The sequence below is a fragment of the Terrapene carolina genome, unplaced genomic scaffold, assembly GCF_002925995.2.
Source record: "Terrapene carolina triunguis isolate 2854851 unplaced genomic scaffold, T_m_triunguis-2.0 Scaffold33392, whole genome shotgun sequence".
Classification (NCBI taxonomy): Eukaryota; Metazoa; Chordata; order Testudines; family Emydidae; genus Terrapene; species Terrapene triunguis.
Window position 1 is genome coordinate 1,236,705 of NW_020697743.1, and position 23,837 is coordinate 1,260,541.

General features: G+C 44.0%; 1 protein-coding gene across 1 annotated transcript in view; it reads left to right on the forward strand.

The window, feature by feature from the left end:
• Positions 1–2,927: 2,927 nt before the first annotated feature.
• LOC113409455 (E3 ubiquitin-protein ligase KCMF1) overlaps positions 2,928–23,837 on the forward strand; it is a 72,066-nt gene continuing 51,156 nt past the window's right edge. Inside the window, exon 1 of the mRNA XM_026663380.1 lies at positions 2,928–3,122. Coding sequence (XP_026519165.1) covers positions 3,107–3,122 — 16 coding nt within the window. The 5' untranslated portion in view covers positions 2,928–3,106. The remainder of the gene's footprint in view (positions 3,123–23,837) is intronic.

A 23,837-nucleotide genomic window follows, 5' to 3' on the forward strand; every position in this document is an offset into this window, starting at 1 on the left:
CACAAGACTATGTAAGAGATACATAGAGAGCAGCTCCTTCAGGTGGCCGATGGTTTACAAAATGTAGGACAAAACACCATTTGATGTAAAATTGACAGAAATGGGTCCTGGAATCCTGGTTTTGAAGGGACGTCCTCTTAGCCCTGAGCCATGAACTCTCATTAGTGTGTGTGTGTGTGTGTGTTAAGTTCTCACAATTTACTGCAGGGTTCTGGCAAATTTTTGCCTTTGACAGGGGCCATCGTCTCCCATCATTTCAAAGAGCACTGAAGCCTGAGGCTGCCCTCAGTCAAAATGGCCACCATTTCCCTTCAGCTTCTGCATGTGACAGTGAGGTTGCCCCTAATAAAGATGGCCACCATTCTGTCCCTCTCTTCCTCCCCCCACCCCCCTTGTTTTCAGTGAGACTGAAGCTAAGCTACCTTTAGGGAGGATGGCCAGTAGGGTGACTGAGAATACAGAAGGGAGCCCAGGAGAATGAATAGGAGGAAGGGGGGCGGGGGGGGCGGGGGGATAGGGCAGATTGATGGGCATTGCTGGATGATGTGGGGTGTAGGGGAAAAACTGAGGGGAGTTGTAGGGGTATTCAGGGCAGGAAGTAAACAGAAGGAACAGGAGAATGTGAGGAGGTTGACTGGGGTGCCAGGGAATGTAGGGTACAGGAGGGAGACTGACCAAAAGTACAGGGGGACAGGAGCAAAGAAGGAGACTTTGAGGGAACATTTTGGGGCAGATGGCTATAGGTGTAGTGGGGGAGAATGTAGAGGGTGGGAGATGATCAGGGAAGGGCCAGAACAGAGAGAGAGACAGGACAGTGCTAAAATGGGGAGGCTTGCATTTCTGGTTGTATTTTTAAAAGTTGAATTGTATGTCAAAGTTTGAACATGAAATGATCGTGCAAATTAAGGGTAAGTGCCTCCTTCTAAAGACAAAGTGATTATTATAGTTTAATTTTTGCAAGCCAATTATTTTTGGGGGGCTAAGTCGTGACTTTTTAATGTTTGGGGTTGGCAATATGTATTTAATTTAGAAACATTTGAGATATTCAGATTAATGCATAGTGATACATGACCATGGAGGACAAGAAACAGTTAAAAAACGGTTTTGTTTTTGGAGATGGCTGACAGAAAGATGTTGTGAGCAAAATGTTTCACAGTTCTGGCACCCCTTTCGCTCCCCCCCCCCACACACTATGGCTGGCCCTGTGTCCTTGACCAAGTGTAATTAAAAATTGGTTGGAATGAATAATAAAATTAATAACTGATTTAAAAAAATCAACGTTGAGCATGCTCAGTAGTATTGGCTTTTTTTTTTTTAAAGCTAAGATTAATGATTCCCCACCCTCTTTGTGACATCACTGCCTATTTCACTGCTCAAGAGTCAAGAAAGAAGACTGGCAGAGTAGGCACAAGGACACAGCTACTCTCAGGCTGTTGCTTTACTGAGGTGGATTGTTTTGTGTGTATCAATGAGATGTACAATTATCCAAAAATAATGCCTTACTAGCAGGGAAAGAAGGAAGTCAGATGTGAAAAAAATGTGGGTCTCACAATTTGGGGGTTCATTTTTAACTTCTCCAGCATTCTGCAAATTCTAACTTTTTTTTTATTAAAAAACAACAACAACAACAACAACAACGTTTCCGTTCCCGAGATTGGAAACCACCTCAGGGTAAAGGGATGTGTTGCTGCCCTGTTAGTTTTCTGCAAAGCTGAGTTGTCTCCAAGTCCAAATCTGAACCCACCCACCCTCCCCTTAACAAAAGGTCACTTTACTAAAAGTGTCAATGCCCAGTTTGAATTGTTGATGCTACTGTTAATCCCAGGCGTGTTCCTTTTCTCTGAAAAATGTAAAATGAAAAGCAAAAGCGCTGTTAAGGTAACAGGAAAGCTGCTCAGCGGCATTATTTTACAAAAACTATCATAACAGGCCACCGTTAAGGTTGCTGCGGCCACAGCCTATGTACTGGACGATGTCCAGCTAACAAACAGAAATGCTGTGAGCCCCATAGTTGAGAAAAACAAAGATACTGGGCTTGTCCTAGGGGCAGCATAGCCCAGGTAACAGGAGCCTCAACTTTCCCCCCTTCTGGCTTTTTAAAGGTTAACTTTACATTGCATCAGCCCAGGAGCGGGGCTGGAAGAAAGAGCCAAGTTTCAGGAAGGGAGCCATGTGGGTCGGGGGGCTCCACCTGCACTTCCGGGGGTGCACTAGGGCGGCTCAGACTTCCCGCGGGCTGGTGCTATCCCATGGCGGGGCCGAACAATAATGGAAAGTACAAGACCCCCGACCCTGTCCCGACCCCTCTCGCTCTTCTCCCCCCCCCAACGCCTGGCTGTCGCCCTGTCTCACGCTGGGCTTTATGGTTCTCTCTTCCCAGCCCCCGCAAGCCCGGACCGCCTGGCAGGGGCGGCTCTGCAGCGGGCGCCCCGGGTGGCTTCGGGCTGGGACCTTCTCCAGCCCGTGCCCCCGGGCTTGCGGCAGGAGCGGGCAGGGCGGCCCGGCTGGGCCCAGCCCCCTTGTTCCCTCTGTGCAAGGGGAATGTGCCCCGGCTGGGGAGCTGCAGGAGCCGGAGGGGGGGCTCGGACGAGGCTGCTCCACCCCGGCCGCCGCCCTGGGGCAGGGACGGAAGCTGGCCCCGGGCGGGGAGCTCGGGCTGTGCCCCCTCCCCGGCGGGGCGGTGCCGCGCTCCCGGCCCCCCTCGCTGCCGTGTATTTCCTCTTCCTCCCTGCATGCAGCAGCAGCGGCGGCCGCCGGGCGGGGGGAGGGAGGGGGCTGGGCGGAGGCGGCGGCGGCGGAGCTGTGGCCGGGAGCGGGAGGCGCCCAGACCCAGCCCGGGGACTTGAGCGGCCGCAGCGGAAGCGGGGGCCAGGGGAAGGAGGCGGGGGGCGGCGCTAGGAGCCGGCGGGGCCCGACGAAGTCACCGTGTCACGGCGCCCGGGAAGCTGCTGGATCCGCCCCCTGGAGAGGCCGGGGCCGCCGCAACCGACCCCCCGCGCCCGCCGCCTCCTGCCCGCGCCGGGCTTAGCGCGCGGGGCCCAGGCCGAGCGGCGCCGAGCAGCCAGGGGAGCCCGGGACGGGCCTGGGCCGCCGCCTCTGAACTAGGATGTCCCGACATGAAGGTGAGGGCCGGGCCGGGGCCTGCCGGCGGAGGGCACCCGCCGGCCAGCGGGATCGTCATGGCGGCGCCGCCGAGAGCGGGGGGGCCGGGGCCGGCGGCGGAGGAGGCCCCGGGGGGGCCGGGGCCAGGGCGGCGGCCGGGCAGCTTTGCAGTGTCATGGGGGAGGGGGCCGTGTCCGTTACGGGCAGGCCCCGGCCCCGCGGCCGCCGGCGGCTCCTGGCCCAGCCCAGGGCAGGCGGAGGGCCTGCCGCGGCCTAGCGCGGTCCGGCCGGGCCGCCAGGAACGGGGCTGGGGCTGGTTCCCCCCGCTCCTAAGCGGAGCGGCCTAGGGCCTGATGGGGCGAAAACTCCTTGGCTGGGGTTTGATCCCGCCTCGCTGTGCTGGGACGGGGCGGGGGCTGGCAGCCGCCTGGCGGTGGGGGGCACACGCTGGGCAGGGAGAGGGGACGTAGGTGCGGGGGCATTATTATGGGTGGGGGTGGCTGGATGGGGAACATGGGGGTGGGGGAGTGGGAGGGCGCAGATGGGGCTTGGGGGGTGTAGGTAGGGGGTGGAGATGTGGGGGTGCGTGTTGGGGTCGGTAGGGCCCTGTGGGGGTGGTGAGTGTGTGTGCAAGGTGTGTGGATGTCAGAGGAATTGTGGGACTGTGTATATGGTGTGGGGGGTTGTATGGAAAGGCAGGGGAAGGAGTCACACATGGCGTGAGGTGGGGAGACAGAACTATTCATGCCTATGTCATAGTGGGAAGGGTCCAGGAGGAGGAGAGGGGATGTGCCGCATGTGGCTCAGAGGAGGGGAGCAATGTGTCAGGGTGGCAGCTTCTGTGAGGAGGCTGAGGGGTGTTTTGGAGATGTTCGGAGAGTGTTTTCTTGTGAATGTGAGGGGTGGAAGATGAAGAACAGGTTCATGCATATGTTTGGTGCAGGGAGAGGTCTTCATGTATTGTTCTGCATTGGGACTAGTGTTTGGGGGGATTGTTAGTAGTTGTGGTCTTGCTTTGGGACGAGCGGACATTTTGGCAACTTTGGTAGGTTGTGAAATTTTAATATTTTAATCTTTAATGTAGAAAAGGAGATGAATGCAAATGTGTTAACAAATCACTGCTAACATTTTGAAAGGTTAAGAAAAGTTATGTGCGTAAGTAGAGAAAATGCTTTAGATACGTACTCTTGTTGCGCTGTATTTTTTATTGCTATAAGTGAAGTAAGAGGATAGTTAAGGATTAATCAAAAGCAGCAATGAGAAGGAAGGAGACAAGAACACAGAAGGCAAAGCAGGGAATGTATCTAGGAAGAAAAGAAAAATGTAATAGCGTTGATGTCTCTATGGAGAGGTTTTTTCTCACTTTGGCAAGTGAGATAGTTGAGTTAGAATGTAAGATCTTGTAATAAGAGATTTCATCCAGGTTATTGTTTCTTGAGGGGATAACCTCAGCACCTAACATGGCAAAAAGTTATCTCCTATCTCCCTTTGCTTAAAGAAGGATGATCTTTGTTTTCCCAGTGATATAGAAGTAATCTTTTCAAATTAGATGGATCTCTGAAGATATACTGGAATAGAGGTGTCTACATCTAGTCTTGACAGACACAGGCAACATGGTAGGAAAGTTCAGAATTTGGGAAGTAAGGTTATAGGCTTCCAGCCAGAGGGTAGGTAATTTTGATGCAGGACTAGATTATGTGGGATGGAGATTGGTGTCCACACTCCTCACTGTGCCTTAAGGTTTGCTAATTTAGCTGAGTAGTCTTACGGGAGTCCATTAGTACTGAGTTTTTTTATTTTATTTTAAGAGGATGGATTGTTAAGCACTGGAACAAATTGCCTAGGGAGGTTGTGGAATCTCTGTCTTTTGAGGTTTTTAAGAACAAGTCAAACACCTGTCAGGAATGGTCTAGTTATTATGTGGTCCTGCATTGGGTGCAGGCAGGACTAGATGACCTCTCGAGGTCCCTTCCAATCCTACACTTCTGTGATTCTATGATTGTTGCTGAACTTTTAGTCTGTCACACCAGACCCTAGCTCAGTCTCCTCGTGTGATAGAATAAATTCCTCTTATCTTTCTCTGGATTTGGGTGGGTTTGTATAGAAGTAATTAAGCAAACAGCAAAATGAGGGTTAATCTCAGAGTTGCTTTGTGTATTGTATTTGTTGGAGGATATCTGCTGTAAATTGGTTCTCAAACTGTGGTGCATGCAGGTTTAAAGTATAGTATCAGGATAAGAACTCATAATTGCACTGATTAAAATTGCAAAGGTGGTATGCCAACTGCTTTTGAATTTTATTTGTTACACACTAGGTCTTAAAGTGAGAAATATTGTAAATGTTTGTAATATTTGATAAAAAGGTATTTCACTCTTGGAGTTAGTATTTTACTGGAGGTCAGGAATTTTAGAAACAGAATTTTTATAAGCATGTCTCTTGTGGCGTATATTGTGAATTTCCTAAGCTGGAAAGAACATGTATGGAAGAACATGTTATTTTCAACGTGGGATTTTGGTGATGAGTATGGAGAATTATTTTAACTAAACAAGGTTAATATTTGGTTTGTACGGTTTTAAGAAAATCATAATGTTCCTTCTTTCAAGTTATACTGGGTTAGTTTTGAAAATGGAAACTCACCTTTTCCTATTAGGTTGCAGAGTAATGTGAGGTTTGGTAACTTCACATTGTGGATGTATTCTTTCCAAAGTAAAACCAACAAGGTAAAACAGGGGTTCTCAACCTTTTTCTTTCTGAGGTCCCCCCAACATGCTATAAAAACTTCACGGCCCACCAGCTTCACAACTGTTTTTCTGCATACAAAAGCCATGGCCAGCATTAGGGGGTAGCAAGCCCGGCAATTGCCCAGGGCCCCATGCCACAGGGGTCCCTATGCCACAGGGGTCCCCACAAAGCTAAGTTGCTCAGGCTTCGGCTTCAGCCCCAGGTGGCCGGGCTGGGAGCTCTGGGCTTCAGCCCTACACTGCAAGGCTTCAGCTTTCTTGCCCTGAGGCCCAGCAAGTCTAACACTGGCCCTGCTTTGCGGCCCCCCTGAAACCTGCTTGCGGCCCCCTAGAGGACCCTGGACCCCTGGTTGAGAACTGCTGAGATAGAAAATGCTGCTGCTGCTGCAACTTGGTATGATACATTTTATAGGAACCTGGTTAGTCTTTTAGTCTTTCTATTGGTTGTCCCTTTATCCAGGACTTCACACAATGTATTCAAATTGTTTTATTATATGTATTATATAATATATATTGATAGTCCAAATTAGAAATTAGTTGTAGGATTGAAAATAGTGGATTTCTTTTTACTATATTACAGATTGAGACTTGAGACTTGCCTTGTAAGCCTGATGTGACAGTACCACCCCCTCCAAAATCCTCAAAAAATGTCATTCCCATTTCAGATCTTGCATGTGTGGTCTGTGGTCAGCAAACATTTTTGGTCCAAATTTGCGTTGAGTGAAAGAAGCTGTTTTTGAGTTATAAGACTCAGGATAAAACAACAACCAAGGCTTTAATCATGTTTAGAAAATTATATCTTTGCTGTTTTCTTTTCAGAATCATTTTGTACTAGAAATTTCAAATGAGATTTATTTGAGAGATCTTGGTGAAATCTAGAACACTAATTCTGAAATGGGGAAGGGCATGTTAGGGAACTAGATGCAGTAGAACATAGAATGTCAGAATGGTTTGCAGTACATTCATAAACAATGTAAATACATAAATCCCAGACATACCAACTTTGTTAAGGTTAAGGACATACCAGTAATTTAAAGGTAAACAAATACATTTTAAAAAAACACACTGTGTAGCTATTTTTTTTTTTAAAAAACCACACTATTAGAAATTGAAGAAATGTTAAGATTAAACATATACAATACCCCAATATAACGTGACCCGATATAACACGAATTCGGATATAACGAGGTAAAGCAGCGCTCTGGGGGGGCGGGGCTGCGCACTCTGGCGGATCAAAGCAAGTTCAATATAATGCGGTTTCACCTATAACGCAGTAAGATTTTTTTGGCTCCCGAGGACAGTGTTATATCTGTTATATCTACAGCGTAGAGGTGTATTTGAAAATGTCCGAAGGCATAGGTGAATCATGACCAGAACAATCTTAACTGGTTTGGGACAACCAGAAACGTTGAGACAATTAGGTGCTCAGTTTGGTCAGTGTGGTATAAAAGCATAAATAGATCTCTTCTGTTGGAGATAACAAGAACTGGAATGGTTTCCCTTTATTTGTACAATGGCTATACCATACACAATCCACAAAAAGACTTTACAATTCCTGACTAGACAACTAGCACATTGGAGGCAAGAAATCTCAAGACAGAGCAGAGAATGACATGTGCCATCAATTATACAAATGTCATTAAACACAGAATTAATGTACCTTTGTATGCAAATCTCTGAGACCCAGATAAGGAATCTATAGCAATTTATATAAATAAGGCAAATCTAGTGTGTTGAAGCATCAGTTTGCTAACAGAGACATGTATGCATGAAACCAATTGTAAAATCGGTACTTTGTGGTGCACATTTTCAATTCTTCACTTACCTACCTCTTCCTCAAATATAAGATTGTTATTCCAGAAGTACATCTTCCCCAAATTAGCCATATAGCCTGCAAATTTCTTAAAACCTTTTTGTAGGGAAATTTTAAGAGATGAGGATAGAAGTTATAAAGCCACTGTATTAGTACAGTGACTTTTCCAAATTTAATGGTAATACTTAGCTCTTAATTAGTGTTTTGATTTATATATCTCAAAATACTTGATATTGGTGGGTTAATGTTACTCAGTGAGAACAGGTTTAGGCCTATAATCAAAGTTAAGTGCAGTATCTAAAAATGGGTCAGCATTGTAGTTCAGGTAATGAGAATTATGGTTGGGGCAGAGATAATGTAGTGCTAAACCTAAATAATTACAAAATAATTAAAAATACGGGAAACAGAATAAGTTGCTATATAATAAAAATGTTTGCGTTCAGTGGAAAACTGAATCAGCTTTGGAAATATACGTTTGACAAATGCATTTGCCAATAATATTTTCATTGGCAGGTGGGCCTTACCCTTACCCTTACAGAATTTAAGCTTTTTTTAAAAAAATCTACATTTCTGGCCCTTTTGGTGGCACAGAAAACTTCTCAATGTGAACCAGTGCAGTGTGGTCTTCCTGAATCTGCAGAAAGGGACTTAAAATAACAGAGGGCTGTGAGAAGACTTTCTTTCAGATCTGGGGTGAGAAACAAAGTATTGTCATGGATCAGAAGCTGGCGAGGAGACTTTTGTACTGGTGACCCCTTTCGCATAGCAAACCTCTGAGTGCGACCCCCCCCCCCCTTTAAAATTAAAGCCACTTTTTAATATATTTAACACCATTATAAATGCTGAAAGCAAAGCAGGGTTTGGGGTGGAGGCTGACAGCTTGTGACCCCCCATATAATAACCTCATGACCCCTGAGGGGTCCCAACCCCCAGTTTAAGAACCCCTGGATTAAATGGTCAATTTTCATGCTAGCAAAAGGTTAACAGCAGAGTGCCTCAATGTTCCCTACTAGGTCCAGTGTCGTTTAATGTACTTATGAATGATCAGGGAAGGGGAATGAGTAGTGAGGAAGCAAAATTTTCAGGGGAGACAACATTGTTTAGATGAGTTAAGAATGGAGCTGTCCCAGAAGAACTTGAGTGAGACCTAAAGAAGCTGATTGAATGCATAGCGTTATGGCAAATGAATTCAGTACCAATACATGAAAAGTAATGCACAATGAAGGGGGAAAGTTAAGCTACTAACGCACCTTCCAAGGTTCTAAATTAGTTGTATCAACTCCGGAAAGGGACCTGGGCTTCATTGTAGATAGCTCAGGGAAGATGTTTGCTGTGTGGCTGTGGTCAAAAAAGCAAACGATGCACAATGAATGGGATGAAGAATAATATGGAAAATATTACACACAAACACACACAAATCATTACGGTAGCAAAGTCAGCACTCGGAAGTTAGGAACTGCCAGATTTCAAGTTGACTGTGCAAGCTTGTCATCTTCTTTGTGTAAATTAATTAAGATAGTCTTTAATTACATGATGACATCCTACTTTTTCCCCAGGACCCCTGCCTCATTGAATGCACTGGATAGGTGGTACTCACTGAATGAACAGCTAGCTAGTATTTTATCCTCGTTCAGTGTGTGAAACCATACTTTATTTAGTGCACACCATCCAAACCCTGCCCTGAATGCAGATTCGTTTCCTCATTGGCTTTCTCTATGGCACTCATTACTAAAGTATCTGAGTTGTTCACGAACATTAATGAATTTATTTTCACAGCACCCATATGAGACGAGGTGGTGGTATTATCCCCATTTTACAGATAGTGTCTGAGGCACAGAGAAATTAAGGCCAAAAGTTATGATGTGAAGAGCAGTTGAAAAGATTGGGATTGTTTACCTTAGGAGTGAGATAAAGAAGAGGGAGCATGAAAAAGCATGTAAAATGAATGGAATAGAGAAGGTAGATCAGGAGCTTTTGTTTTTCCTCTCTCATAACATAAGAACAAGGGAAACATTCAATGAAATTAAAAAGTGGCCAATTCACAACTGATAAAAGGAAACACTTTATTCGCACAACATGTACTTAAACTATGGAACTCAGTGCCCCTGGAGGTCACTGATGCCAAGAATTTAGCAAGATTCATAAAGGGATTGGGCATTTTATATGGATAACAAAAGTATCCAGAATTATTATAATTATTTTTGAAGGGATATTAAGCCTCATGCTTCAGGGCTTAAGCCAATCTCCAACTATTAGAGACCAAGATGAGTCCTAATGTGGCAGCAGACTATCCCACCTCTGCCTACTGTGGAGTTCTTATGCCTTCCTCTGAAACATTGGGTGCTAGTCACTCTGGGACAGGATGCTGGATTGGGTGGACCTCTGGTCTGATGCAGCATAGCAATTTCTATGCTCTTGTGTAGATGTGGAGCTTGCTTATAGTTATCTGTGCCTTTGGCACCTGTGGATGGGATTACTACAGTGCCCTCCATTTGACGGTGCTATGGAAGACTGCTTAGAAATTTCAGTTGATGCAGAGCATGATGGCCTGCTCAATACTCTTATTGGCTTCAAACTTATTTTTAGGTGCAAATCAAGGTTTTGGTTTTGACCTGCTGTATAAAGCTGTAAATCACTTGGTTTCTAGCTACTTCCTCAGTTGACTTCAGCTAGTGGTGATGTTCAGGCTGACAGCCTCCTAGTTTAAATGGCAAGGCATTATCACTGAAGTGCCTTTGAGTCCAGTAATATTTTGTATCACTTATATAGTACATCTGTAGATCTCAAAATTGCTTTTTAAGGTGGCCAATTCACAACTGATAACAGGAAATACTTTATTCGCACAACATGTACTTAAACTATGGAACTCAGTGTACACATTATTGTCCTCATTGGATAGATGAGAAGCTGAGGCCCAGAGAATGTGTTCATTTTGTTTATGCTCAATAGTGAGCCAAAATTTCTTGGGCCTTTCAGGGCCCTCTGCAAAGCTCATCTAGTTTCTCAGGCTTTCTCTGAGGGACGTAGATAGAGTTGTTCTGGGGAAGAGTTCAGGTTGGGTGTATGGAGGGGTTTATGTTGATATATCTTCCAGTTAAATTCTTTAGTTTGTATATTTTAAAAATTAAATTGTGCCTAGACTGTATCTTGGCTAGGCATGTCGTAGAAACTCTCATTCGTCTCAATGTAGTAGTTTTTATGCCTTGTTCATCTCAATGTGGTGGTTTTTACTTCCTTATTCATCTTATTGGGATGGTTTTTATGTGTCTGAATTGTTTCCCTCAAAACTGCTTTGTTTAGAACTTCCAGGAGACTTTGGACCTTTTCCTCTTCTCCATAAAACTTGCTCCCACTTCTTGAGCGCTGGTGGACAGCAGGGTAAATCTTTTATTATTTGCATTGTGGTGGTGCCTAGAGGTTGTAACAGACATTTGGGCCCCCGTTACGGTAATCACTGTACATATGCATAGTAAGACACATTCCCTGTCCAAAAGAGCTTGCAGTGTAACCAGACAAGACAGACCAAGGATTGGAGAAAGGAAGTAGTATTATTCCCACACCGTTTTATTTTTGTTTTAACAAATGGAGAATTGAGGCACAGAGAAATTAAGTCACTTGCCTGAGGTCACACAAGGGAGTTGGTGACAGAGCTAGGAATTGAACCCAGATCTCTCAAGTCCCGGTGCAGTGCATTATAATCACTATTCCGTGCTTCCAATGTCCTTTTTCTAATTTCAGTTGTTACTTCATGCAAACCTACTTTACTATTAAGTATTTTAGATTTGGAATCTACTTTTAGTAATAACTTGGAGCTTCAGATTTTGGTCAAAATAGTGTTATGCGACTACGGTGATCAAAACTGAATGCACTCACCATCCAAAAAACCCCACCCCAATAAAGAAGAGGGCGGGGACATGTAATTTCAGTAATTTGTCAGAGTGAGTGCATCCTACCAGTAACAAAGTAGATGACAATACTCGGTCTGGATTGTCATTCCATTTTTTTTTTTCTTACCTCAGGTCAGATTTGGTCCTCCTCCATCACTTTCACCATTTCCTGATGCCTGAATTGTCTTTTGGGAAGGCAACATTCCTTGTCTTGAGTGACAAGAGGTGCTGTCTCTGATCCGATAAATTGTCATCTTTTTCTTTGATCTCTTCTCTTGCCTCTTGTTTTCCCCAAATTGCCTTTGCCACTATCCCTTTTTCCCTTCCTCTCCTTTGCTGTGCTCCCACTCCCTCTCTTTCATCCCCACAAGTTCTTCTAAGGTGGGGTTTTCAAAGGAGCCTAAGGGTTTTAGGCTCCTAAGTCCCATTGAAATTCAGTTGGGCCCCTTTGAATAGCTCTGCTAGAAGCACAAATAAACCTGGTGTACATTAGGAAATGTCACACAAAATGTTCCTAAGGTTCCCCTGTCCCCTGTTTATAAAATGGTTTAAGTACTAGTATGGCCTAGAGAAGATGGTGTTAGTGTTGAAAAATGTCTTCTAGTTTGTAGGAATTATTTTGATGAAAACCATTTTCAGCAATAGATACACTTCCTAGCATAGACAAGGCTCCTGGACCTCACCAATGTTAGCCTAATGAGAGTAACACAAATAACATTTTTGGCTAAACCTCTGTTGACCAACTATCTTAGACTTTGCGTTTGAAAATTGAACGGGTGAGATAGAAACTGTCTAGGCACAAAAAGTTCAGTATGTCTGATTAGTGTCCTGAACCATTTTAGTTTTGTCCCACATCTAGACTAGTGCTCTTTTAAAGAGTTTCAATTATAACCTTCTGTGGGTGCCTATCCCATATTTACCAGTACAGCTTCCAGAAGCAATGGGTTCTTGGAGATTTCAAAGTCCATAGATGTATTGAGAGATAATAGTGGGAGGACTGTTGAACTGTTTGTGCTATTATGCCAGTAACTTCTGTCTGCACTGGCAAAGAAATGGCTCTGATGGAAACAGAATTCAGATTTGCTGGCTATTTTTGGGAAACTTAAAAAAAAACCCAAAACCTCCCACTGGTTTTAACACCTGTTCATCTGAATTGGAATTAAAACTGCTGGGAGCCCTAGTGTAGACAAGGCATCAGTGGTTGGATCTGTTTCTGTCACCTTTTTAGTGAAATCTGCTGCAAAGCAATTCTAATTACTGCTATGGTTAAAAACAGGCCTGGCTGCTTGAGCCAGTCTACATTAGGGTTTCCAGCAGTTTTACCTCCAGCTCAACAAAGCTGGTGTTAGGATTGTTGAGACTCTTTAATAAACTTTCCCAGTGTAGACAAGCCAGGCTAATCCAAACCCTATTTGGCACATGTCTGCATCGTTTGAAGTACTTGTATGTGGATGCATATGGTGTTTTACCAGCATGTTGGAGTAACCATTGGTTTTTCAAGTGATAAATATCTCTAGTGTATGCAAGACTTTAATGAGAGGGGGGACAGACTTCTGCCTTATTGGAGGCTGGCAGAAATCAGGCCTATAATTCACCAGTAGAGTTCTTCCAGTGGTACCTGTGGTGGAATCTACTGTAAACAGGGCACAGGTGTGTTATCGTCATGATGTAAAACCCTCTCTCCCCCATCTTCCACATGCTTATAGACAGGGTCAGTGAGCATTTCAGTTGTTGTTTCCTATACCCCCAGTGCCATTCCCCTCCCATGGATTGATTAGGGTAGGTATGGGATTCAGTATGCAGAGAAATATGGAAAGAAATTTTAAAGGAATTGTTAGAGGGTATAATTCAAGACCAAAAATAAACTTTAAGATGTAAATGGGTATTGATGACTTAAGGACACTGAAGCTTTATAAAGAAAACTTGAGAGCAGTAGCTATCAACCTTTCCAGACTACTGTATCTTTTGCACGAGTCTAATTTGTCTTGTGTACCCCAAGTATCACCTCACTTAAAACTACTTGCTTACAAATTAGACATAAAAATACAAAAATGTCAGTCACACTATTACTGAAAAATAGCTTACTTTCTCATTTTACCATGTAATTATTAAAATAAATCAATTGGAATATAAATATTCTACTTATAGGCCTGGTCTACACTCTGGGGGGGGGAGGGAAACCGATCTAAGATACGCAACTTCAGCTACGAGAATAGCGTAGCTGAAGTCGACGTATCTTAGACTTAGAATCACTTACTTCGCGTCCTTGCGGTGCGGGATCGACGGCCGCCGCTTCCCCGTCGACTTTGCTTCCGCCTCTTGCTGAGCTGGAGTTCAGCAGTCAACGGGAGAGCAATCGGGGATTGATTTATCGCGTCTACACTACACACGATAAATTGATCCCCGCTAGATCGATCGCTACCCGCCGATCTGGCGGGTAGTGTAGACGTACCCTTAGTGTATAGTGTATATAGAGCAGTATAAACAAGTCACTGTATGAAATTTTAGTTTGTATTGACTTCGCTAGTGCTTTTTATGTAGCCTGTTGTAAAATTAGGCAAATATCTAGATGAGTTGATGTACCCCCTGGAAGACCTCTGCATATCCCCAGGGGTACATGTGCCCCTGGTTGAGAACCACTGCTTTAGAGAGCCATGAAATTCTCTGTTATATCTTAAAATTTTTGAAAAGTATGGAAATACAATTATGATACCTCAAACAATCCTAACTTGGTTCCTGTCCACTGCCATTGTGGGCATTGTCTGCAAGATGAAAATACCTATGCAAATTTGATATCTCAAGCACTATATATCTGGGTGATTTCAGTCACAAACTATCGCTTCTGCTATTGACTGTAACTATCTCTTCCTCTGTTTTAAGAAGTTTGTATTTGTAAACATCTTCAGTTAGTTCCATTGTGGATTTAAGTTGCATGATGTATGTAGTTGAATTGCAAGCTGACTGGTCCCTGGTATAGGTCACTCACCAGGGCTTTGAGTATATTTTCCTGCATCCTGCTCTCAGTTCTTTGGTATCTGCAGCTTTAGAACAATCTGAGTGAAAACGCTTCTTGGTCTGCACCAGTGGATAGAGAAAGCAGAAGAACGAGTGCTCTGGGCTGCAAAATATACTCTTCCAGGTCTCTTGAGATGCGGGTAGCAAATTACTAAATTATTATGGCACAGTATCAATATGCCCTGTAGGATGCTGTTTCCCCCATCCTAGATGCCTTGCATGAGGAGCAGGAAAAGGCCGCTCAGGACTTTGTTATATAGAGGATTGTTTGTAGCAAAGGATGCCCTTAGAGCATCTGATACTTCTGATTCATGGGCCAGGCCAATAAGGATAGGCATTGTTATAAAACACCATTCCTGCATTCTAGACTGTCATCTGAAACTCTGTCAGAAGTAGAGGATTTGCCTTTTGAGGGACGCCTCTCTTCTTGAAGACTGAGTGAAACTGAAAGTTACCAGTGCCACTCCTGGGGTTTGCTCCTGGGGACTTAGAGTCTGCTACAACACAAGAGAATTTGCCTGTCCTGCTTTTAGGTATTATAGGTAGTTACCAAATACATCAGAGGTTCTCTTTCTACTATAGACCTCAAAACCAGCCTTGTCGTCCGTATCCCTCCAATAAGCAGGGATAATCCAAGCAGGGCCACTGGAGTTTTAGCTCAGGAGCTCATCAGTTTCTAGAGCTCAGATCTGATGGGATTATTGAGAATCCTGGGCCATGAGTCTTGTTAATGTTGCACCTCTTCCACTGCTGTGTCCCTTCCCTTTTCAAGTTTCATTTCTCAGCATTAAGGTGCCTGGTATCCAATTACTTAAGATTAATGAGTGTTGAATATTGTTTGCAGTGGTTACATTCAATTTCACACCAAATCTCCTTCAAAACCCACTTCTTCATCCCTCTTCATGGATCCTTCTCACAAGATAGAGATTTTGGAGAAAGCTGAATCTCTCCTTAACAAAGGAGCTATATGGGATGGTGCCACAGGACCACCAGATCTTTCCTAAAAGATTTTGAAACCTGTTGGATGCCACCTGAGTTAACCTCATGTCACTTAACACTTAGAGACTATGGCTATAAGGGAGGTGTGGACCCTCACAGCTGCCTCAGTTTCTTCTAGCAAACCCAGGAGCCTTAGGAGAATTGCCAGGACTGTGAGGAAGTGGGGAAGGTGAGCGTGGATGTGCAGAAGCAGCACCCTAGCAGGGCCAAATATATATATATTCTGTGCCAAAGTAGAAGTTAAAATCATGGGAGGCTAGAAGAGCCAAGTATGAGAAATGGTGTTTGGAAACCTTTTGTTGTGCTGTATGTAGATAGTGCTAAAAGTGCTGCACCATGACCTATGCCACATTTGTACCCCATTTTTCTTGACCATTTAAGGCAGGATTACAACTGTTTGGGTAATCTATAGACATGGTATGAGCTGCTGGGCTGTTTACTGTTGCATTGCTCTGTGAAGAAATACTGGCAGCACAGTAAGGTGACAGGCCACCCTAGCACATGCATGGAGGATCCTGGGAAGAGAAGAATTTGGCTGTACCATTTCCTGCAGATACCAACTATTTGGAATGCCTGCTGGCATATGCAGGTTGGCGGTATGAGCTGATCAAATGTGGTCACATTGCCCACCAATTATTGTTGTTCTGTCAAAAAGGATATTTTGTCTGACAAAATCTGATCCCATACATCAGTACTGCTTATTCTATAAACGTAGCTAAATTTCTTGTCAAACCATCTGTGTGGATGTTGACTTTTTTCTTAGAAATGCAACTGTACCTGTTAATACGAGTATAATGATCCCATGCAGTGTTGGTGGAAGTACTTACTGATTGTTGCCCATTTTTTTTTTCTTTAAACAAACCAGTGTCTTGCTTGCTTTGCGCCAAGATTAGCCCCATTATCAAGTGTTACTTAATTAAACTAACCCAAAATTTTATTTTGGGCTCTCAGTCCATGTTGTCAATATATATTTCTTTGCTAATGTTATTAGGAGATCAGCATTGGCTCTTCTCTTTTGCACTGTTTGCTTGTGTGATGGGATGTACAAATCCCACACTGGACACTAAGGGGTTAAGGAATTGCTCTGGGCCCAGGCAGCCCCACCCCACCACACCTGTAGCAAATGCACCAACTGGAAGAGGAGTTAAAAGGCAGGGGAGCAGGTCATTTGGTGTCTGCTCAGGGAAGAGAGCAGACCTGCAACCTGCAGCGCCAGGAGCAAAGAGCTAAGGAAAGGCAGAATCCCTCCCTAAACAGCTGCCAGTGATCCCTCCCTGAGGTGAAGGGAGGACCTGGTGCAGAGAGAGCCTGAGAGGGAAGCATTCTCCTCTCCCTTTCATACGAACTCTGGACTTGGTTAATCCCCCTTTATTTTTGTTCAAACTACCTGAGCAGGGGAAAGCCCTTGGCCTAAGCTGGCCCAGGAGGCTGGGCCATACCGCCAGAGGAGGCAGTTCCTCCCCGAGAGAGAAAAGAGAGCGACGTCACTACATTCAGGTGCCAGAAGGTGCCTTTTGGTGAGCAGACATCCCTCACACTGCCTAAACCCAGACAGTGACTTTCAGACAATTGCAGGGAGGTGGTAGGAAATGGCCCAGAGAGAGTGGGCAGTCCTGGCTGTCAGAGCACTGACAGCTCTCAAAGGGCCCTGGGTGAGAGCCCGGTGGAGTGGCGGAGCCCGGGCTCCCCTACAACACCGCTTGCATGTCAGGGGCTAAGCCCCGACCACTAGGCGATGCTCCCCTAACAACCACCCTGAGTGAGGACTGTCACAGCTTGCTTGTAAGATGTATAGATATCTATGAGCTAAGATCAAGCGTAGTATCTGTTTCTATATACCAGTGGTGCGCAAACTTTTCCAGTCGCCATTACCCTCCTCCCCCAAAAGGAATCTGTCTGTCTGCCACCCCCCACCCCCCCCAATTACTGCACAGTCATGGCTTCCTCAGCAGTAGAGCTTGGGTTGAAGGCAGAGCTGGGAATGGAATTGAGGATGAGGAAGAGCTGGGGCTAGAGGTGGAGCTGGACTGTGGGGGAGGGGGAATGAGGGCAGAGCTGGGCTGGGGGCTGAATGGGGTTGGGGGAAGAGCAAGGCTGGGGGTGGAGCAGGGCTGGAAGCATCGTGCTCCCTTCCCGCCCCCTATGGGGGCTGGTACGGGCCCTATAGTGACCCCCTCCGACTGTGGGGCGCACCCCCTGAGGGGGTGTGGAGGAACAGTTTGGGGACCATAGCTATATATGTTCCAGAGAGCTTTGTGAGTAAATGGCTCTTTTCCCCTAATGTGAATTACAGTTAATATCTTTCTCAATAAATAAAAGAAAAAATTCAGCTTAAAGGATCCCATGAGTAGAAAAAGGGGAGTCCTGTTAGAAAATGTGTTTTGAGTGTCACGCTAATTTCCGCAGCTGTTCTGTCATCTTATTCTGATTAGTAGTTTGAATGATATTGCACAAGACTCCTTCAGGCGTGCTGCTAAAATCCTCAGCTCCTCCAAACTTGCTCATTGAACTTCCTGGATTTGCCAATGAGGGTGTGATATTTTGTCTGATAGCTTTTCTCTTCAAAATGGATGTAGTATTTTTACTTTTGTTTTTTTCAATAGAGTTGAATCTGGGATTCTCAATCTGATTTGTCAGGAAATGTAGTTATGTAGGATTATAGGCCATATAACGATCCTTGATCAAATGCAGAGGTTTATTTCAGTAAAGAGAGACTGTCAGTACTTTTTGGCTTATTAACTGTCTAGGATGTCTAGGAAGCATTTTAGAAGCTGGAAACTTCCTGACTGAGATAATTGAATAAGGCCAAAATTATCAGAAGTGTTCATTAATTTTGTGTGCCTTGTTTTTTGAGAGCCCAACTGGAGGATCCTCTGCCTGATTTTCAGCTACAGACACACAGTTACACTTAAGGAGCCGAACATTTCTGAAGATTTGGCTGTAAATCGATAATAAAGAATCATAGAATATCAGGGTTGGAAGGGACCTCAGAAGGTCACCTAGTCCAACCCCCTGCTCAGAGCAGGGCCAATCCCCAGACAGATTTTTGCCCCAGATCCCTAAATGGCCCCTTCAAGGATTGAACTCACAACCCTGGGTTTAGCAGGCCGATGCTCAAACCACTGAGCTATCCCTCCCCCCACAAGTGATTGTGCATCCCTTTCCTGGCACACCATAGGAAAATATAAATTAAATGTTGATAAATGCTAATCAGAATTAGACTCCTGTAGTGTGTGAATGTAGAACATTCATATGAATTCACTTGGGAGTAAACAGATAAAATATTAAATACTTCTATAGGTGACAGTTAAGTAATATGGTGACATGGGTAGGTTCTTATGATAATGAGCAGCACAACATCAGCAGTTTAGCATCTAGATCTTTGGATCAGGCTCAATTAAACTGAAACGAGCCTTGGTTTTTCTTCTTTTCTTTTAAATGTCACCTGCTTTGTCACATAAAATAAGAACTGTATTTCCTGTAAATTACAAGTGGACACTGTATATCATTCAGCTGGAGTTCCTGTTGCATAGTACCAATAAAATGCCATCTGCCTCAGCTGACAAACCATTCATAATTAGGGAGCTAGTGAAACAGTGTCGTGTTTTTAAGAACATTTAAAAAAAAAAAGTATTAAATCTTGGTGATTTTCATTAATGGTTGTGGAGAGGCCCAGAGTGTGCTTTAGCATGTTTAAGAGGTGGACTTTGTGCTTGTGACATCATGCCCGTTGCTGGCCAGTCTGGCAGGTGCTATATTATGCACAGGGTCTGCATGTTACACTGGCTAAATCCCTGAAACATGGCTGCTTTGAGATCCTTGGATGAAAACTGCTGTAGAAGTGCAGAGTTACTATGTTTTTATGATTGTTTTTGTTGGATTCTGAGTTGCTTGCTGCTCCAGAGAAGAATGGTCGGGCCAGGCTGTTCAACTCTTCTCACTTCTGCTGCCCCAGTAGAAAGTCTTGAGTTAGAAGAATATGTAAGATTCAAGTGAGCCTTTAAAGAGGGTCACTTGTTATGCTGCATTACTCTGTCAGGTGGTTCTAGGGAGAGCAGCTACCATTGCTTTTGCAGTGCTGAGGCCTGCTGCAGGAGTCAATTAGATGAGTATCTTCAGGCTGTGCTGTGGGGGGAAAGAGAGAAAAAAGAGGAAACAGACTGAAAACAACTCAAGAAAAGAGACCCCATGATCTGCATTAGGAAAGAAAATCAGAGTTAAGCTGGGAAGACACAAAAATGAGAGGCGTAATAAGTAGGATTGGTAAAAAGTACACAGTGAATGCATTATTAGGTTTTATTTGACAAATACTGTTTTTGTATTATTTAACCAACTCTGGAGCCAGTCATGGCTTTTGGCAAACACATTGTTGGATAAAATACATATGTAATTAATCTAATGTGTTTTAATATTTTTCTGCTGTTTGGCCAGCCCTAATAGGTACACTGTCAGACGGCTTCCATTTAATTACACACAAAAATTCTGTTAAAAACATTAAGGTTGCAGAGCCAAGCACTCCAAAGTTAGGAAATTCCAGAATTAAGGTTGCCTGTACAAGCTTAATTTGTTTTCCTTCAGTGTCTGCATTATGCTACTGTCTTTAATTACATGATCACAGATAATTTTTTCCAAAGGACCCAAGTTTTTTTTAGTGCACAGTATGGATAGTGCTCACTTAGTGAGCAGCTATTCAATATTTTTATTTTCTCATTGTTCAGTGTGTGGCCCCAGGCCACAGCGCACTATTCAAAACCTGCTCTGAAGACAGAATTATGAATTTCCTCATGGGCTTTTCTGTGGTGCTCATCACTACAGTATTTGATTGCTTCACAACAATAATGCATTTATTTTCACAACACCCCTGTGAGGTGAGGGGGATGATATCTTCATTTTACAGGTGGAGAACTGGGGCACAGAGATTATGGCCAAAAGTACCCACTAATTTTGGATGCTCAATTTGAGACAACCAGGAGCTGATTTTTCAGAGTATTTAACATCATATAGCACTTCATTATATGTTCAAAGCATGGCTCCCATTGACTCCATTTGCAGCTGAGAGTACTCAGCACTTCTGCAAGTCAGACCCCAAGGTTGCAAGTCAGGCACCCAGAAAATGAGGAACATGAGTGACCGTTATGAAAAGTTTGGTTTTAAGTGACCTAGCAACACTGGCACTGATAAAATCCAAGAGCCTCCTTTCTCTTCCTGCAGTCCCAGGCCTCATTCCAACTTCTGCAACAAATGAAGCATGCGTTCTCCAAACAACACTCTCCTGTTCTCTGAAAATATCTTCTCAGTGTGCAGTGGCAGTCAAAAAAAGCTAACGATGGTAGGAACCATTAGGAAAGGGATAGATAATAAGACAGTAAATGTAAAGCCACTGTGTAAATCATGGTATTGAATACTGCATGTAGTTCTTGTTGCCCCATCTCAAAAAAGATATATTAGAATTGGAAAAGATACAGAGAAGGGCTACAACAAGGATTAGGGGTCTAGAAGAGCTTCCATATGAGGAGAGATTAAAAAGACGGGGACTTTTCTGCTTGGAAAAGAGACAACTAAGGGGGGATATGATAGAAGTCTAAAATCCATGAATGATATGGAGAAAGTGAATGGGGAAATGTTATTTACCTCTTCACATCACACGAACTAGGAGTCACCCGATTTAAATTAATAGGTAGCAGGTTTGAAACAAACAAAAGGAAGTACTTCTTCACACAACGCAGTGTCAGCTCTGTGGAACTCGTTTCCAGGAGATGTTTTGAACACCAAAAATATAACTGGGTTCAAAAAAGAATTAATTAAGTTCTTGGAGGATAGATTCATTAATGGCTATTCGCCAAAATAGTCAAGGATGCAACCCCATGCTCTGGTTGTTCCTAAGCCTCTTTCTGTCAGCTGCTGGGACTGTATGACAGGAAATGGATCACTCGATAATTGCCGCCTGTTCTGTTTGTTCCCTCTAAACGGTCTAGCATTGGCCATTGTTGGAAGACCGTATACTGGGCTAGATGACAATACTGGGTCAGACCAATGGTCTGTCCTTATGTTCTCCTTTCCTACACAGCCCTGATTCATCCTCAGAGTGGGTCCATCCTGTGCTGCGGGGAGAGTCCTGTGTAAAAAATAGTCTTTAATTACATTGTCCTATTCTATCACATATGCATAAGGGGGCCGAATTAAGGTTGCACGGACAACCTTAATTCTGGCATTTTCTAACTTTGGAGTGCTTGATTTTGCTAGAGCTTTTCAAAGAAAAGGTTACCAGAATTTTTTTTTAACACTGTAAACCTATTTTTCTCTAGCCTAGTTCTCTGACATGGCTGAATTGTTTTGGCTACAATTAAAAAACAAACAAACAAACACCCTTCAGCCTGAGGCAGACATCCAGCATGGGAAATTTCAGCCCAGTGGTTAACATTTGGTGATGTTATAAGCAAATAAAAACAGGGTCTTTTAAAGGGAAGTATCAGGGTAAATAGGTGCTACCAGCCATGCCTACAATATTCTCCAGAATGTAACATTTAAATGCAATTCAGACTTGTGTTTTTTGCAGGGTTGTGGCTTTGAGGGGGCAAGCCCAGCACAGCTATTTTTTTTTTCTTTTTTTCAAATTCTGGTTTGTAGGCTTATGCTAGGATAGTCAAAGGGGCCTGAGGGAGTTTGGTGGCCAACTCCTATTGAATTTCAAAGGGATTTGGCCACCCAACTTGCCTTTTGAAGTGCTCAGTCTTAGTTCTTAGGTTAGTAGATGTCAAGTAAACTTGTCCAGCACCACATATAACTCATGAAGTAAAGCTGGTGTAAATGAGCATCTTCATTCTAAAGAAGGGAATGCTGAGAGAGAAAGATGGTTCTACTCGTATGTAAAGGGATACTAGGAGGACAAGGATTCAATTACCCTCATTAGTTGATACAGACAGAGGAAGAGGTTTAAGCGGTGCTTCAGTTTTGTCCAGAAGACTAGCTCTTATAGCATTGTCAGTTATCAAACGTTAAAATAGTGAGGGTACCCACAATCATCACTGCTGCAATGTGCTATTAAAATTAAGGGGCTTGCTCACCCTGGACTCTGCCAAGAAAGCAGTATGTTAGTTTTTCCATAACCAGATCTTGCCTTCATTACACTTGACAGGCAAGGAAAGCTTTCTAGCTAAGTACTTCAGCCACAGGAGTCATGTCCATTATAAATGGTTTACAGGGATCAGTAGAGGATCTTTTCTTTGGTGGGTTTTTTTTTAATAAATGGGCTCTTTGCATCCCCGAACATTGCTGAGTATCTACTATTTAATACCAGTTGAGACAGAGAGCAAGAAGCCCTACTGCAGTGGTCCCCAAACTGTGGGGCCTGCCCCCTAGGCAGGTGTGGAGGAATGTCCACGTGGGGGGAGGGCAGGGAAGGAGCGCCACCCAGCCCTGCTCTCCCCCCAGCTCCACTCTGGCCCTCACTCCCGGCTGCAGCTTGGGTGCCAGTCCCCACTCTTGGCCCCTGGCTGCGGCTCTGCCCAAGTCCCAGCCTGGGGGAGCACAGACACATTCCTTACTGGAAAGGGAGGACATGAGAGGAAAAGTTTGGATATCACTGCCCTACTGAATCCGTTCCATTTCCATTGTGAAGCTGTATGCTTTTTCCCCTTTATTTCATATTGTATATGATATGACAAGTAGCTCGTATGAGTTTTACAGTCCTGCCTTATTCTCATTCAGTATGATGTTTACACCATCACACTGAGAGGGATCTTTCAGAGTAGCAGCTGTGTTAATCTGTATCCGCAAAAAGAACAGGAGTACTTGTGGCACCTTAGAGACTAACACATTTATTTGAGCATAAAGCTTATGCTCAAATAAATTTGTTAGTCTCTAAGGTGCCAGAAGTACTCCTATTCCTTTTTAGCTGTGACCCCAAACTTTGTTACTTCACCCAGATACAGAATTGCTGCATCTGGCTACTTGGAATCCTACCTAGGTTTTTAACTTTAGATAACGTAATTTGCCTCATGTAAGTCTAGAAGGTGCTGTTGGAGTCCTGGTAGCTTCTTTTTGGTTTTGGTTTTTTGGGAGTCATGTCCATTGAAACAGGCATGTCTTTTAATTTGGTTTTGTCGGGATGGATTACTTTGAGTATGCTATCTACCTTCTCTTTTGAAACTGTTACTTTCCCTAATAAAATCGGTTAACTATCCCTAGTATTTATAGTGTACTTGGGGCTAATTGTGGTTTACCACTCTTGTGTGATTGAAAAATCTGTCTTTACTCATTTACTGAAGAAGCATTTACTTA